Source organism: Neovison vison, chromosome 4 (genome assembly GCF_020171115.1).
Source record: "Neovison vison isolate M4711 chromosome 4, ASM_NN_V1, whole genome shotgun sequence".
Taxonomy (NCBI): Eukaryota; Metazoa; Chordata; class Mammalia; order Carnivora; family Mustelidae; genus Neogale; species Neogale vison.
In genome coordinates this window covers 170,773,484-170,790,894 of record NC_058094.1, presented here as the reverse complement: position 1 = coordinate 170,790,894, position 17,411 = coordinate 170,773,484, and the positions used below count along the sequence as shown (strand labels likewise).

Here is a 17,411-nt window from a genome sequence, read left to right as displayed (position 1 = left end):
TTTTGTTTTTTTAAGATTTTATTTATTTATTGGCAGAGAGAGAGTGAGAGAAGGAACACAAGCAGGGGGAGAGGGAAAAGCAGGCTCCCCACTGAGCAGGGAGCCCCCTGTGGGGCTCGATCCCAGGACCCTGGCATTATGACCTGAGCCGAAGGCAGACGCTTAACGGCTGAGCCACCCAGGCCCCCTTGAGATCTCATTTTTTTTTTTTTTAAGATTTTATTTATTCATTTGACAGAGAGACACAGTGAGAGAGGGAACACAAGCAGAAGGAGTGGGAGAGGGAGAAGCAGGCTTCCCACTGAGCAGGGAGCCTGATGTGGGGCTCGATCCCAGGACTCTGGGATCATGCATGACCTGAGCCAAAGGCAGATGCTTAACGACTGAGCCACCCAGGGGCCCCAAGATCTCATTTTTAAAGACAGAACCAGAGAGTATCGTTTTTGCTGAGCTTTGTGTAGAGTATGAGGTGTCTTTCCATTGCCCTGCTGAGCACACGCAGCTTATTCGAGATTTATTGAAAGCTGATCCCATAATTAACAAAGCAGAACAGAAACATGCAAGTGTGGATACACGGATGACTAATGCAGCCTCTCTTTTATTATTTGAGAAAAGATGCATTATGGAACACAGGAACAACATAGCTGCCCATTTAGTTAGTGATCGTTAGTCCTTCTTTTGGAGTTTTTCCTTTTTTTTTCCCCCTGGGAAGATGTTCATTACTAATGTGCAGTTACTTTGTAATTGCTTAAGATGGAGTTAGGAAAGCATTAGCTTTTTAATATTCCTTACTTTTGCAGTGAAGAGATCCCAGGTTTTAAAAATGAGTGTCAAGTTAGATAGACTTTTTTTCCCCCTCTGGACTAAAGTGGCAGAAGTCAGCATCTATGAGGAAGCTTCGGGGAAAGTGAACAGTTAATTGATTTAGTGGTTCTTCAGAGTGGTCTCCCTATTTCCTGCTTTGATTGTCTAACAGGAAATGAGCAGGGACCCTCTGATTAGCTGATTGCACGAACTTTGGGGATCATGGCTGTAATGACTTCGTAGCCGTCAGAAGTTTTTAATTGTCATTATTTTTTTTAAAAAAAGATATTTATTTATTTATTTATTTGACAGACAGAGATCACAAGTAGGCAGAGGGGGGGCGGGAAGCAGCTCCCTGCTGAGCCGAGAGCCTGATGCGGGCCTCCATCCCAGGACCCTGAGATCTTGACTTGAGCCAAAGGCAGAGGCTTTAACCCACTGAGCCACCCAGGTGCCCCTAATTGTCATTATTTAAACAGCAAAGTACATGCTCACATTGCTTCTCCACCTTTCGTTAGTTTCTTGAAGACTCTTCTGTTCCTGAGGCTTTTGCTACTCTGGTCCTTCTCTGAAAGAATGATAATTTGGGGAATATCTGTTACCTGAGTCTTCCTTTAAATGGCTAAATTCATTCAAGGTCACAGGGTTGAGCTCCAGGAGGAGTCACTTTTTTGGCCTTATTCCAAATAGATGTTAGTTTTAAGCTTAGAGCGCCAGTGTGGTTTGTGACGTGATCACCCAAGCGTCACAAGTCTTAAAATACAGCCTTTTCTCTTAAGACAAAGCATAAAGCCTTCCCTCTGTGGAGTGACCTCCATCAGTTTTTTGTTTTGTTTTGTTTTTCATTTTCAGTGAGCTTAACATTTTAAGCCATCTTGATTACCAGGGTGAACATATAAAGAAGTAAAATCAGCTCGTAACTACCAATAGGGTTATGATATAATCTAACAGACCTAAGTCACACTGATGTTTAGGGAAGCAATCTGTCTTGATTACTTATTCCCTTTGACTTTGAAATATTCTTCAGTTTCGTACTAAGAGACTTGTTTTTTGGAAGATAATATTAGTTTTTTATTTTATGAGGAATAGAGACCAAGGGAATAGAGAAGCAAAGGGTAATTTTTTCATTGACAAGGCTGGTATAGTCCATTATATTTACAGGCAGAAGCAATCTAGAGATTATAAAATTTGACAGAGTTTCACTCACTCTGCATAATTGCTCAGTTACCCCCATGTAGAAATTTGTTAAGTCTCAGAAGGAAAAACTAAGATAAATAAAACTGTCATCGACATCAATATGAAGAGACACTTCTGTGTTATCTAGCTTAGATCAAAATGACGTGATGATTTCTAGCAGCTAGTGACTGAATAATTTTATTTTGGTTGTGGTTTTTAAAGTATTCTTTCTATAATTATTTTAAGAGGTATATGTATGTTAACCAAAGGAAAGGTTTAAGAAAGCCTCTGATTTGGTTTGTTTTATAATTCACACTTACTGTGAATAGATTGGCTTGATTATATTCTCTCTGAATTGTTCCTAGAGTGGAGAAGAAAAATTCGTGCCATAACAATGATATGTGTGTAGGGCCCTAGACATTTTATCCCCAGTATGACCAATTCCACATATTTTGGGTGATGGTTGGCTGGAAGTAGATTTAAATAATCAGGAGTTATGACTGAGGTTTTGTTTGTTTGGTAGAAAGAAGATAACCAGATTTATACCAGAAGAATTACAACAGTAACACCCTTATTGCTATAATCTGCTTAATAGGTTTTTATACTATGTATAAATAACAAATAAATGTAACACAAACCAGCCTTTCTTGATTAAAAATATAGATTTACAGAAAACTCCTATATATGTGTTTTTAGATTGCACTTGAGAAAAAGACTTGCAAGCTAAATTCATGTGACTGAAATGCAAATAAGAGATAAAGAAAAATGAATTTTTATTCCTGCCAGTTAAGGAAGTGGTAGTGCCAGTTTGAAGGTGTGGGGAAAAGATGGTATAATAATCCACTACGCCCTGAATTATTATGAGATACACCTGGGTGGCTCTGTCAGCTGAGTCCAACTCTTGATTCTGGCTCAGGTTGCGATCTCAGGGTCATGGGATCAAGTCCCACATCGGGCTCAGCATGAGTCTGGGTGGGATTCTCTCCCTTTCCCTCTGCCTCTCCCCCTGCTCTTTCTCTCTCTCATATAAATAAATAAATTGGTGAAAATAAGTAAATGAATAAATAAAAGAGTAAATTTGCTTTGAAATATTTGCAATAAAATTTGCAATTTATTTCATGTGACATTGCAAATTATAGTGCAGAATTTGTACAAATAAAATGCCCAGAGCTTCGAATTGATTACTTCCTCTTCTGTCTTTCTTAGAGTAGGGAATAAAGTCATTAACAATAAAAACAAGAGGAAGTGGGATTGGATGATACGGTTTTTAGATAAATGATTGTGAAAACAAAGAGATAGTTGTACAAAATTTTAATAAGAAAATGACATTCGTGGATTTACTCTACACCTGTTTACATTTATTTTGACCCTTACATGTTACATATAGTTGTTTGTAAGTTTGTACAGGTTCTTGGTTTACATAAAATCCTTTAAATGTTTTAAAGCCCTATTTAAAGTGGTGATGTGATATTTCACAGAAACCCATAAGGTGGTTGTGGTTTAACTATTTTCATGATTGGTTTAATGTAAATTTTAGGGAGATGTCATAATATTGCTAATAATAGAAACTTCGACATTTTTTCATGTAGGAGACATCAAACAGGAGCCAGGAATGTATCGGGAAGGACCCACATACCAGCGGCGGGGATCCCTTCAGCTCTGGCAGTTTTTGGTGGCTCTTCTGGATGATCCTTCAAATTCTCATTTCATTGCCTGGACTGGGCGAGGCATGGAATTTAAACTGATTGAGCCTGAAGAGGTGGGTTGAGTAGATTTTTATTGGGAAAATTGGATGTATTACAAGATAACGAAACAGATATTGATGAATATGCTGAAAATGTATTTTTTTTTAAATTTTAAAACATTAGAGAAACCTTCTGAATTAGAAGGTTGCAAAGAAAAAAAAAAGAGTCTTCATTTAAAAGAAGAAAAGAACATGACCCCTATGTACATGCAAATGGAGTATTTTCCTGAAGAACTTCTCAGTTCAATTTTCATTCTCTCCAGGTCTAGCTTGAGGATGAAAACTACTGTTATTATCACAGCATAACCCACCAATAGCATTTTGGATCTCTATAGAAAGGTGACTTTTATATAAAATGTTTGAATCTTACTAAAGTTGCTTTCTCGGCTACTATTAAAATTGACTTTAGTTTACATTAGTCAAGAAAGCAATGGATGACTTTTTCTTTTTTTAAGATTTTATTTATTAATTTGTCAGAGAAAGAGTGCACATAAGTGGGGGAGTGGCAGGCAGTGGAAGAAGCAACCCCCCCCCGCCCCGCCCCGAGCAAGGAGCCTGATGCGGGACTCAATCCTAGGACCCTGGGACCATGACCTGAGCCAAAGGCAGATGCTTGACCCACTGAGCCAAGCCAAGTCATCCAGGCACTCCTGGATGACTTTCAATTAACATGCCTATGCCCGCTTATATTGGCTGTAGGGTCTAAATGCCTCAAAAACATGTAAAATCTAGGAAGATATCCAGCTATTTTTGAACCCAAAGTGATTAGTTTAGATTAGTATAGACTGGACATCTACAGTCTAGGCTAATGGGCCCATACATCTTAAAGTTCCTGCCCTCTGAACATTCATTCATAATCAGATAACATGTCCTTATTTGATATCCAGAAAATAAGTCCTCTTTCTTATTAAAGGGATGATCTGATTCAGATTTGTATTAAAAGAAGTTGGACATAATAAGAGCTAGTTAGCATAGTTTTGCCTACTTCAGATTCTATCAGTACACTAGTAGTCTAGAGGGTTAGCTTTGCATATCCATTGCCCTAACCAAACACCCAGGCACAGAGGGCTCAATATCAGAATTTGAAAATATCTGTATCTAGAATTGTCTAAGGCTTAATTTGTCAAAGGAAATTCATTTTTATGTAGATGTACTTAAATGATGTAAGTGAAAGACCCATAAAAATGTGAAGCACTAACAAAGGGAGACTGGAAACACTTACTGTAAAGTAACTTGAAAGCCTTTTAAGATGATGGCAGTGTGTGCTCTCCGCCATGTTCATAATCACTGCAAGAGTTGTTCAGCCTAGAACTGAGGACCTTCAGTGGGAATTTATGTCAGTCATTCCCCTTTACCTATGGCTAAAATGAAGTGAGCAGAAATAGGACTTTTCGTTTTTGCCGTATATTTGTTAAGATGGAAATAGTATGGAATTATGTTGGTCATTATTGATCTCGGAAGAATAAAATCCTTATGAACATAATTAACTTCTTTATTTAGCAATTGTTGACTTTCATGATGATCAGGTTGAATAAGTAGAAGATAAGACTTGAACGGATCTCCATTAACTTCATCAGATTCTGAATTTCTATGATTTTTAAATGCTGGAAAGACATGCTGTTATATCTTGAAATGACATGCCGTATGTCATTCAGAATGACAAACATTTAGATTCCTTTTCTGTGGAAGACCTATAAAGTAAAAAAGGGCCAGGTGATTCAGAGTTAGTAGACCATTTCCAAAGAGTGACCAATTCAGTGATTGTTCAGTGAGTACTAAGCCTTCTAAGGCTTTTGTTCAAAATGAAACATCACATTTCTAATGCCGCTCTGCTCACCGTTGGAATGGCTTCCATTAGGCAATGGCTGTGCCATTTAAATTTATTCTTTGGAAAATCTTTGTGAAGTTTCTTCACCCTCTATGGCCCACCGTCACCCTCCTTGTTGTACCACATAGGAGCTCTTTGAGGGTCTCTGGCAGCACGGCTCCTGGAAGGGGCTCATAAGCCAACCTCATTTCTTTTTATTTCATTTTGCAGTTTAAAATGATATTGTGTGAGACTGTCGTCCCGTGCTGATTATCTGCTCAGTGTGTTTGGGTAACATTAGCCAGCACGTGCTCTTTAACATCTCTCTTTTTGAGATATTTGAGATAATGAAATGTTATTTTCAAATTAATCATGGATCCTAGGGAATTGTCTCAGGGAACAATTAACATAGCAAAGCATCTCTACGGCTCAGAGAAAAAGTCTTTCAAAGATATTCAGACTTGATGAGCTAGAAGAATTACCAGGAAGTCTGATAACCAGGACCTGATTGTGGTCTCCCGGTTTATGTTGGGTATTCAAACATGATTTTTAAAAATCAGTTAATGCTTGAACTGTTACATTTTCCAACCTAATTCATTTGACAGTGAGAGTGATTTTTTTAAAAAGATTTAATTTATTCATGTATTTGGGGGGGGGGCGAGGAGCAGAGGGAGAAGGACAAGCAGATGCCATGCTGAGCCAGAGCACAACATGGGATTCGATCCCATGACCTTGAGATCATGACCTGAGTTGCAACCAAAAGTTTGACTCTTAACTGCTTAATCAACTGTGCCACCCAAGTGCCCCAAGAGAGATTTTTATAGTGCAGGCACCTTTTCAGTTTCCTCACTAATAGTTTTAAGTTTTTACTTGAAGGGGTATCTAGGAAGTCACTGGAAGTGTTCCACCACCACACCCATTCCATGCTGAGCATGTTGCCTTGGCTTTTAGCAGTGCAGGAGGGAGCAGTGATGGGTGGCTCACACATGAGGGCTGAATGGGCTTTCTCAGTTGGTAGGTGTCGTCTACCAACTGGAAATTAGTTGTATCATCTGTTGACTTTAAGTTTCAATCTTTTTTATTATTGTGGTAATAACATTTAACATGGGATCTGGCCTCTTCTCAAATTTTTAGGTGTCCAAGACAGTATTGCTAACTGTGGGCATGCTATGGTAGAGTACATCTCTAGAACTTACCTTGCATAACTTGTCTGCATCTCACAGGCATTTTGGTGTGTCCCACTTCCCTTTATGATGCAGGTGACATCGAATGAACCCAAACAGCTCTAAGAATATATTCTGTTCTTTAAAAATATCTAATAATACCCACTTGTGCTTAGAATTAACTGGCATCCTAAAAGTCAGACTGCTTATGTTCTCAAAAAAATCATTGTTTTCTCCTTAGAGACTTCACCACTGGGTTGTCTTTTTTTTTTTTTTTAATTATTTGTTTATTTATTTTTACGAGAGAGAGAGCATGCACAAGCGGGGGGAGAGGCAGAGGGAGAAGCAGACTCTCCGCTGAGCAGGGAGCCCCATGCAGGGCTTGATCCCAACACCCTGGGGTCATGACCTCAGTGGAAGGCAGATGCTTAACAACTGAGCAACCCAGGCACCCTCCACAGGGTTGTCTTAAAGTTGGTTGCAAGTATTTTACTTTCTAGGTGCACCCTAGTAAATTTCTAGAGGAGAATCATTTATAAATGAAAAGGTATTCAGGAGCGCCTGGGTGGCTCAGTGGGTTAAAGCCTCTGCCTTTGGCTCTGGTCATGATCTCGGGGTCCTGGGATCAAGCCCCTTGTCGGGCTCTCCACTCAGCGGGGAGCCTGCTTCCCCCTCTCTCTCTCTCTGCCTGCCTCTCTGCCTCCTTGTGATCTCTGTCAAATAAATAAATAAAATCTTTAAAAAAAAAAAAAAGGTATCAGAAACTGGTGTTTAATTTAAGGTAATATTAGGAGTTTATTTTCATGGCCCTTCCAGGTTAGCATGCTGTTCAGTTGCCTAATCTGCTAAAGATTTGCTGATGCCCATTGTTAGGTTCTTCAAAAGACATTTTGTTTCGATAGTATGGCTTTCATTTCTTATTGCCACCCTCCCATTGCACTACTGCTTCAAACACTTACATTAAAATGAATTTTATTTCTGGAAAATTCAGAGCTGCCTGCCGCGGTGACAGGATGCGTAGTCATGTTCCTGTTACGTCACATCTCTGCTGTACTGATGCATGGGGGCTAAATTACACTGTATCCTCATTCAGGAAATACAAATTAGGGAGGACGAAAAGAGCAAGGATCAGTATTTTTGACAGAAAAAAAAAACAAACCCCAGGGAAAGGTAATTGTTAATAAAGTGGAGAGCGACAGAACGCTCTCTCTGAAAAGCAATCTATTTTAGGCTATGTGAGACAGCAACAACCTGGAATTTCAGAGAGATGAAGGAGAACACTAACCCTATTAGATAATGTTTTTCTTGGGGTTGCCTAGGTATGCATGACAGCTGCAGTTTCTGCTCAGATGAATAAAATATGGAAATTCCTGAGAACCTGAATTTAGCTGGAGTGGCTAAAGCAGGCTAGGCGGTTCAGTGTGAGGCTTCAGCCAGCCCCGGCTTGGGGGAAGGGGGTACGTATAATCGAGGAGGGAGGTTTCCTTGAAAAATGCCACTGTGCCAGCTAAGTTGCTCCTCCAAACCCACCTCCCCAGAAGCTCTGAGATTTTTCACCGAACCACAAAGTGGACATTCTGCTTTAGAGATTTTTGTTTGTGGACTCGTGTTCTTGGTGACCTTTTCCACTTCCTTCTTATTTTTAGTATCCAATTACTGTTCTCTAAATGAATGCTTAATTCCCCACTTCAGTATTGGTTACAGTTTTATTCTGATGCTGCTTCGGGCAATAAAAATTATTTGCAGTTCAGATTATGACTTTGTATACTGTTTCCTCTGGGACAAATACAGTGCCACTTGTTCATTCTTTGGTCTCAAACAGGGTATTTTTTTCTCTAGTTTATCATAATCTCAGAAAACATCTTTACAAGGAGATTGCTAAGCTGTTCTTGGTCTATAGGTTTTATCAGAAAAACTAAGAAGGAGAAAAGAGGCAGTATATCTCAGAATGGGAAACTTGCCTCATTTTGGTGAATTGCAGCCTGTTCATTCCCATTGTAAACACATCCCCTTATTTCCATTTAATTTTGTATCCAAAACAATAGTGACAAAGAAATCTATTGTGAAGTTTCAGAATGATCACTGCACGCCCAGTTTAAAAGCAAACCAGGACGCAGGAAAATTCAGACCATGATAGCTTTTGCTTCTGTCTTTAATTTGGATGTGTTTGGAAGATTTGGAAGTAATGGATTAATTCACTAATGTTTTATGAAATATCTTGATAAGGTAATACTTAACACTACAATGTCGTTCTGTATTGGTGGCAGGTGGCCCGGCGTTGGGGCATTCAGAAAAACAGGCCAGCTATGAACTATGATAAACTTAGCCGTTCGCTTCGCTATTATTATGAGAAAGGAATCATGCAAAAGGTGAGCAGCTACAACAGCATTAAAATTCATTGAAATGTTGCACATTAATCTGCATGTCATACTTTAAAAGCCACGTATCATTGCATTGCTGAAGCAAGGTTTTCACTCATTTTAACATATGCTTAGCTCTTGGTTTTGGTATGAGAAGCCTTTCTAGTTATAAATTCGTGGGTATTATAGACCCATGTAATAATACCTTACAGAAACCAGTAGACTTTCTGGAAGTCTCAACTTTACCGTATTTGGTAAAAAAGTGTTTCAGTACTAATAGTTCCACATTTTCCCAAAGTTCTCAATAGTCTGCTGCATTCTCCACAATTACATAATTTTAAAATGCTTTTGTTTATGGATTCCAATACTAACTGAATTCTTACTTTCACCCTCCTTGTTCTGATTCTTAAAACATTCAGAACATTCCTTGTTCTCCTGCAAAATCTTTTCTTCTTGTCTGAAGTCTTGCCTGGTTTTGCTGGTTGACAGCTTAGCTACCTAAAAACCATTTGCGAAAAATCACAATTTGATACTATTTTATTGATGAACGAAGTTACGTTACATGTATTTTATTTCACAAGGGCTTCTCTTAATATTTGAAGGTGGCTTTTAAAAAAGTTAAGATAAAACAAATGGAATACACGTAGAACAAAATATAAAATTCTTGAAGAAGGTAATGAATAAAGAAAAAACACCGGATATTTATTATTGTTACTCCTTCAGTGTTGCCTGTGTGTTCATTCCAGCTGTCTAGACTGTGAACTAAGTTTATGATTTATCACTTATGAACATTACTGTTTTAGTTTGCTTCCTTTGTTCATCGGGCGGACACAAACATAGGTATATATTGCAGATGGTGGCCTATTTTTATACCACTAGAGTTATGCCAAGAAAAACTAGACCAGTAGCTATGTGAAACGTACTAGAATGGAGGAAACAGCATCTTTGAGTTTTTAGACCAAACAGAATCCGTGCTCTGGAGCTTTCCGGCTCAGGAGTTAGAATGCCCAAGATTCTTGAGAAGGCTGAGTTCATTACTCATTTCCTATTTCCCGGAATCTCACCTTCAAGACATAACCCTTACCTACCTGCCCCATTGTCTTCTCCACCTCATCCCCAGGGTCATTTTTTAATGTCTCCCTTCCTCCTCACCCACCTTTCCCATTTGCAGCCAAATCCTTTCCAACGTGTTCCATTCCTTCCATTTCCGTCACCATCTAGCTGATTTGGGACCCTTGGAGTGGGCTGGTGCCGTAGGTGCTCAGTTCCCCACAGCAGTGGGGTGGGGGAGGGGTTTGGGGGGTAGCTGTCAAAGAAAATGCAGGCAGGATTGAAGTTTGCATGCCACCTTCTCAGTGGTGGATCACCGTTTGGAACAGCTTCCTCTCTTGCTAAATGGTGGTGTTCTTACTTCATAAAGCTGCTGTTGTTATAAAATAAAATAAAATAAGGTAAAACAAACTATTTGCAACTATTTCTGTATCAGCTAATATAGACTAGAAAAATGTATGTGATAGAACTTTTGGGGTGTCACTGCATCATAAAGAAAGCATAGGTTGTTTCATGGTGAAACAAACGAAATTGAAATCTACTTCTAACTAGCACAAAAAAAAAGGCAGGCTTTTTACAATCTTTATAGACATATTTACTCCCTGTCTTCATACGTGTCGAGCCATTTTACTTGCTGCTCTTTGACACACCTGTGACTCCCTCATAGCCTCACTGATGGATAGCGTTCCCTCTGTATGGTGTCTTGCCTTGTGATTTTACCTGACATTGGTACCATTCTAATGGTAAAGCAAATTCTAAGAGTCCCTCAGAGGGAAAGTATGCTGTCCTTAAAAAAAATAAAAAAGTTAAAAAATAAAAGCAACCTATGATGTACAATTTTATATTTCAGTGTGTAGGGGAAATGTTTATATATCCACACTTGTTTATAAACTTAAATTATGTATGTATGTGGTATATATTCGGGAAAATTAAATGGAAATTTAATTTAAACTTAATGGACAATTAGAAATTGAAATAAAAATGATCAAATGGATCTAAACATGTAGAAAAACCCTGCTTATTTCAGTAGTTCTGAAAGAGATAAATGATGGAGTTTGGCTTTTAGACTGTGGATGTGTGACCTTCGCTTTCAAAACTTAGAAATGCCTAGAGAAATCTATGCACATATTTTAACAGTAGTTATTTGTGGATGATATAATGATAAATCATTATTTATTTTGATTTAATGTATAATTTTTAACTTTCTGCCAGTTTTTTATGTTACTTCTGAGATTTAAAAAGTTAACATAATTTAAATATCTAATCTTTCAAAGCACAGTTCAAAAGATGCTTGTTAAATTCTAATTCATCTCTCCTGTAAAATTCACGTTTTATCTATCTCAGCATTGTGCTTTGGGTGTATTTAATATACAGCATTTTCTAGATTGTAATTGTATTACTAATAATGAAAGACATTATCTCCCTTGGTAATTATCAGCCCTTGTTCTAAACTCCATGACATTTAACATAGTTCAATAAATAGAGTAGTAGTTCCAAAAATTTTTTTTGTAAGAAAAATAGTAGGAAGCTGTGAGTTAAGACAGACTCCTTAAGAGATTTTATAATCTTGACTGGATGCTGTACATTTTAATTTAATTAACCGTGATTTATGAAATCATTTCTAATTATAACCAATAGCAACAGGTTGGATAAGAAAGCTACCAGTAGCCTAAAGCAAATACCTCTTTTTCTGCAGCTCCAAACAAAACAAAGCAGATTATTAAATGTTCTAAAGTATGCAAGCCATTTATTTTTTTTTTCTCAAAATGCTTTGAAAAAAGAAAAAAAGGGAAACTAGGATTTTATGTCTTAACTTTGTTTCTGATATTGCATGTTTTTACTTTTGTGGCAGATTCTCCTTCATGAACTTAATTTCCTTTTTATAAGGGCCTAAAGTAAATAAATTTACACCAGCTTCTCTGTTTGCCTTTGCAATGTACTGGAGACTTCCATCTCAGTTTTACAGGAGGCTTTCCAAAGGAGCCGTTCCCACTTCTGTTTCCTAAAAAAGGGGAACTGAGGACTGATTTAAGAAACATGTCTAAGTGTTCACTGTTTTCAAACCTAGGAATATTCAGATTATTTGGGATCTCTAAATTGGTTCCTCTTACAAGGTGAAACATCCAGGACAAAACAGTGCTCTAAATCTTGAGTCCAGAAGAGTAGCACTCTTTGGTGGTTGATTCTTATTTTCCAAACATGTACAGATAGTTTATAAACCAAGAACTTAACATTCTTCTTTTACACAAAGCAACTAGCAGTCCTTTTTTTTTTTTTTTTGATACATAGGAACTGAGAGCATTGAATAATTTTCACCTTTCTAAAATTACTAATCTCTGCATATACGTGAAGATTTACCTCAATGTCAGTACAAAGAATTGTGTTCATACACACACCCTCTGCCACTTTCCACCCCCAACCCACCCCTGCTTTTTTGAGAGCCTCAGTTTTATCTATTAATGGAGGGGGGTTTGCATATTTGTTTCACTCAATTGTTTATAATTTCCTAGAGAAACATTAGTCTTCAAAATTTAAGGTTGGGACATGTCATTCCCTACAAATTATGCTACTTCTCCTTTATTTCAGGCAGCTGTCACATTTCTTTTTCTCATTTCCTCCCTATGTATTGTATATTTTAAATTCCCTTCACTTTTTTACACCTCTTACTTCAATTTGACACTTTACACACATCCTTAACTTCTGTCTAATGCATCTTGCCTTCATTTTTAAAAGTGATGTATCCAGGATAATGCTGTCCTCTTGATCCATCTTTCATTTAAATAAGGCTATGCATCTTTTGTTTTTCTTAGATGAGAATACACAATGCCAAAAAAAAAAAAAAAAAAGGGAAAAAAGAAACGAACCAGTTCACCCTATGAACCAGTGAGTCATAGTCTAGCCTTATTAGGAACCCAGAACATTTTTCTTTTAAGATTTGGAAGTTTAGGTTTTCTACAGTTTCAGAAATGTAAAATTAAGAGGGAGACACTCACCTTAAAGGTCCAGTTTTTTTTTTATAAATATATTACAATTTAAAGCAAAAAGGAAAAAAATTCAATGTGAGATGCCTGCATGAAATCATCGATCCCCCCCACACACACACATAAATACCAGTGTAAATTTACCTTTATAGTAAAACGAGAAAACTACTAAGCTTTCTAGCTGTGCCTGGAATTAATATAATTATTACTCAAGGTCAATCATTACTCAAGGTCACATTTCCTTCTATTGAACTGAAGTTTATTCCACAAAGTAAGGGCATTTTTTTTTCCTTTTATGGATATCTGCTGACACTTGGCTGCTTTCTGACCTATTAAACCATGTTTTTGTTCTTTTCTTTCCCCGCTCTTTCCCATATGGGGATGATGAAAATTGTGGGTCTTCTGAAGTTAATTGGCATAAAAACTTATGTCTGTGTCAGTGTAGCACATAGCAATTCACTGTTTGTATATATCATGACATGATCACCCGGGTGCGCTTAGTTAACATTCCTCACCATACATAAGGATGGGTTTTTCTCTTCCCTGTTTTCATCAGGTGGCCGGAGAGAGATATGTCTACAAATTTGTGTGCGATCCGGAAGCTCTGTTCTCCATGGCCTTCCCAGATAATCAGCGCCCACTGCTGAAGACGGACATGGAACGTCACATCAATGAAGAGGACACCGTGCCTCTGTCTCACTTTGATGAAAGCATGGCCTACATGCCCGAAGGGGGCTGCTGCAACCCCCACCCCTACAACGAAGGCTATGTGTATTAACGCAAGGGACAGTCACGCAGGGCCTCTTCTCGCTTCTCCTCTTTCTGCAGGTTGCGGAGAATCTCTTGAGTTCTCTTCAATCTTTGTTTGATTTTTGTTGTTTGTATTTTATTTTTAAATAATAATACACAAAAAGGGGCTTTCCTGTTGCATTATTCTATGGTCTGTCATGGACTGCGCACTTTATTTGAGGGTGGGAGGGAGTAATCTAAACATTTATTCTGTGTAACAGGAAGATGATGGTGAATGGGTCGGGGAACATGGGGATTACTTTTTACTTAGGCTTGGGATGGGGTCTTACAGGTTTTACGTATGATGAAGCTATATCCTGTTTATTTGATTTCATAACAACGTTAAGAAAATGTTCATTTTCTCTGGGTATCTATGGTACAGTTAATTCACATTGTGTAAATATCCACTTGGAGACTATTTGCCTTGGGCATTTCCCCTTATCACTTCTGAGTCTCTGCAAGGTGTACAAAAAACAAACAAAAACAAAAAAACTAAAAAACAAGAAAAAACAAAAAAAACAACAAAAAAACCTACTGTAAATGGCAATTTAATTGTTAGAAATGACTGGTTTTGCACCTGTTGTAAAAAGGTATTTAGAGATCGCATTTGCTGTTTTTTGTTTTGTTTTGCTTTCTATCTGACTCACAGAGGATAACCATAAAATGGGTCTTTCTCTCTGCAGTTGAGTGATCACCATGACTGTAAATGAGGGGCACAAATTTTGGACTCTGGCTCCAAACTGAGTCACAGGCCAGTAGCATTCCGTGTACCTGGTGCCACCTTGCTGTTCAGATACAAATCATACTGTCGTTTAAGTATTTTGAAGCCCATTTCAGTTAAATAATGATATGTCATGGTCCTTTGAGATCTTCATTTAAATGTTAAATCTGGGATCACAATGAAGCAAAAAAAAAAAAAAAAATCTCACTTCCTTCAGTACATAAAGAAACATTATTTAACCGATAAGAATTAACTGTACTAAATCACATATTACGCTGTTCTAGATACAGCAAGCACTCCTTAAGAAAAATATCCAATACACTAAATAGGTACTATAGTAATTTTTAGACATGGTACCCGTTGATATGCATTTAAACCTTTTACTGCTGTGTTATGTTGATAACATATATAAATATTAGATAATGCTAGTGCTTCTGCTGCTGTCTTTTCTGTAATAATTCTCTTTCATGCTGAATTTACTATGACCATTTATAAGCAATGCAGTTAACTACAGATAGCATTTCAGGACAAAATAGATGACTCAAACCATTTATTACTTAAAAAATAGCTTATGCCATGCTATGCTCTAAGCAGCTTTAATGCACATTGACAAATGAAGAGTAAGCTTCAGCTTGCTAAGGGAAACTGTGGAAACTTTTGTAACTTTTGGTGAAATAGAAAATTATTTACAAATTGTCAAAGACTCCAAGGAAGTTGCTGTATGACATAGTGCTGGCACTGATATTCATCTTGTTTTGGACATTTGTGTAAATGTGTTTGGATTGTTTGAAAGAAGACTTAAAGATGTAAAGTTTCAAAGATTTTTGTTTTGTTTGTGTTTGGCATTTGGAGAAAATACTGAAAGCAAGATAAGTTGTTTCATTCACCTAAAACCAAAAAAAAAAAAAAAAAAAGTGAATGGTGTTAGGATATCTTTGAATAGCTTGCTAAACCATTCAAAAAAGAAGCCTGAATTTTGCTCAATCCATCAATATCCCAGAGGAACAACATGTTTTAAGCACCTAGAGTGAAATGTTAAAGAAGAAAAAAAATCCTAAACACAAAGCCAGAATGAACCTACTAAAGCATTTCTTGACGAGCACAGGAAAGATTGTCAAAAGATGATTTCCTGGCTACCCGTTTTCCGGCATGGCACAGATCACAGCTCGTGTATCTAAATTGAACAGTTATTGGGAAACCCACATGCATAATCAACACTATTCACATTTAATCCTACAAAAAGGCCTATTTTTAATTTCAGCATATGTATGTAACCTGTGATTTCAATGATTGTTTCTGCATCTACATTATATATCATTTGGCCCATTATGGGCTAAGAAGTATGCCTTAAAAATGAGAACTTTTCCCCACCACTATGCTCATGTGGCCATTTACAGCACTTAGAGTAAAAACAAATTTTAAAATATTCAACTAAAGATTTATTGGAAAGAGTATTAACATATTGGGAGGAATTGAAGGAGAAATTAAAAGTGGGTCTTTAAAATACCATCTAAATAAAGTTGTATTGAGGATTCTTTTTCCCCCCTCTTTTTCTTTTTTTCCTTTTTCTTTTTTCTTTTTAAAATTCTTGTCCTAATTTCCCATTGGGGAAGAATTCTGCCATGAGTTGTCTTAAGGGATCAGAGGAAGAACTGGTATTAATTATATATTTAAGGACAAACTTTTTCTGCTTAAGGTAGTGACTCACAAAACAAAATGAGTAATTGGCCAACATTAAGGATATTTCCAGTACAGAAGGGTTCAAAACATTGCATTATAAACTCTTTGGAAATGTATTCTAAGGTTTTTCTTTTCTTTTTCTTTTTTTTTTAAAGTTCTGTTTTTATTCTACTTTTTGTTCGCTTGTGGTTTTATTTTCAGATAGATTAATAAATCTGGCAGCTGATTTCTGCAAGATTCTCGTGTTTTGAATTTCTAATTGAATTGGCTACTCAAACATAGAAAGCTAATTAAAAATATAACATATTCCTTCAGTTTGGTAAAATAAACTAAAAGAAACCTCTCCCCTAATGTTTGCTGCCTCTTGATGATGACATGCTTTACTCAAGAGACTGATACCAACAAAGAATCAAAGATTATATCCCGAATAATTAATGAAAAATGACTTCATAAGTTATGCCTATGAAGAATGCTAAATAAAAATCCACAAAGCTAACAGTGTAGAACAGTTCTCTCAAATCCTAGAAGGATCTTTGAAGTCATTTATTTGAACCTCCTTTGTACAGATTGTTTTAACTTCTTGTAGCTGCTATAACAAAGTTAATAGTCTGAAGCTACACAAATGTATCCTTTTATAGTCCTGAAGATCAGAAATCCAAAATGAGTCTGAAGGTGCTAAAATCAGTGTGTGTAGGGCTTATTCCTTTCCAAGGCTCCAAGGGAGAATCCCATTCTAACTTCTTCCACTTATAGAGGCTGCTGACATTTCTGGCTCCCCACTCCCCACTCCCGGCTTCATTACTCCAACCTCTGTTTCTGTGGTCACATCCTTTTGTCTGCTAAAGTCTAATCTTCCTCTTCCTACCTCTTCTAAGGACATTGTGATTGCCTTTAAGGTCCCCCCGGTATAATCTCTCCCTCTCAAGATCTTTAACTTGATCATATGTTCAAAATCAGTCTCATTCACAGATTGCCAGGATCAGGACATGGCTGGGGGGGGGGCGGTTGGCGGCGGGGGGGGGGGGGCACGTGAGGAGGGTGCTGTTATTCAGTCTGTCATGTAGTTAAAGACAGGAGTGAAAACACTGATTGGTTTCCGCTTGGGCAAAGAAAGTTCTATTGATGGAGATAGGATT

General features: G+C 37.4%; 1 protein-coding gene across 5 annotated transcripts in view; it reads left to right on the top strand.

The window, feature by feature from the left end:
* The window catches only part of ETV1 (ETS variant transcription factor 1), a 93,964-nt gene extending 77,454 nt beyond the window's left edge, over positions 1-16,510 (top strand). For all 5 annotated transcript variants that reach the window (XM_044246126.1, XM_044246125.1, XM_044246127.1 and 2 more), the window contains 3 exons: positions 3,570-3,739; positions 8,962-9,063; positions 13,642-16,510. In XM_044246126.1, coding sequence (XP_044102061.1) covers positions 3,570-3,739; positions 8,962-9,063; positions 13,642-13,863 — 494 coding nt within the window. In that variant the 3' untranslated portion in view covers positions 13,864-16,510. The remainder of the gene's footprint in view (positions 1-3,569; positions 3,740-8,961; positions 9,064-13,641) is intronic.
* Positions 16,511-17,411: the final 901 nt, after the last annotated feature.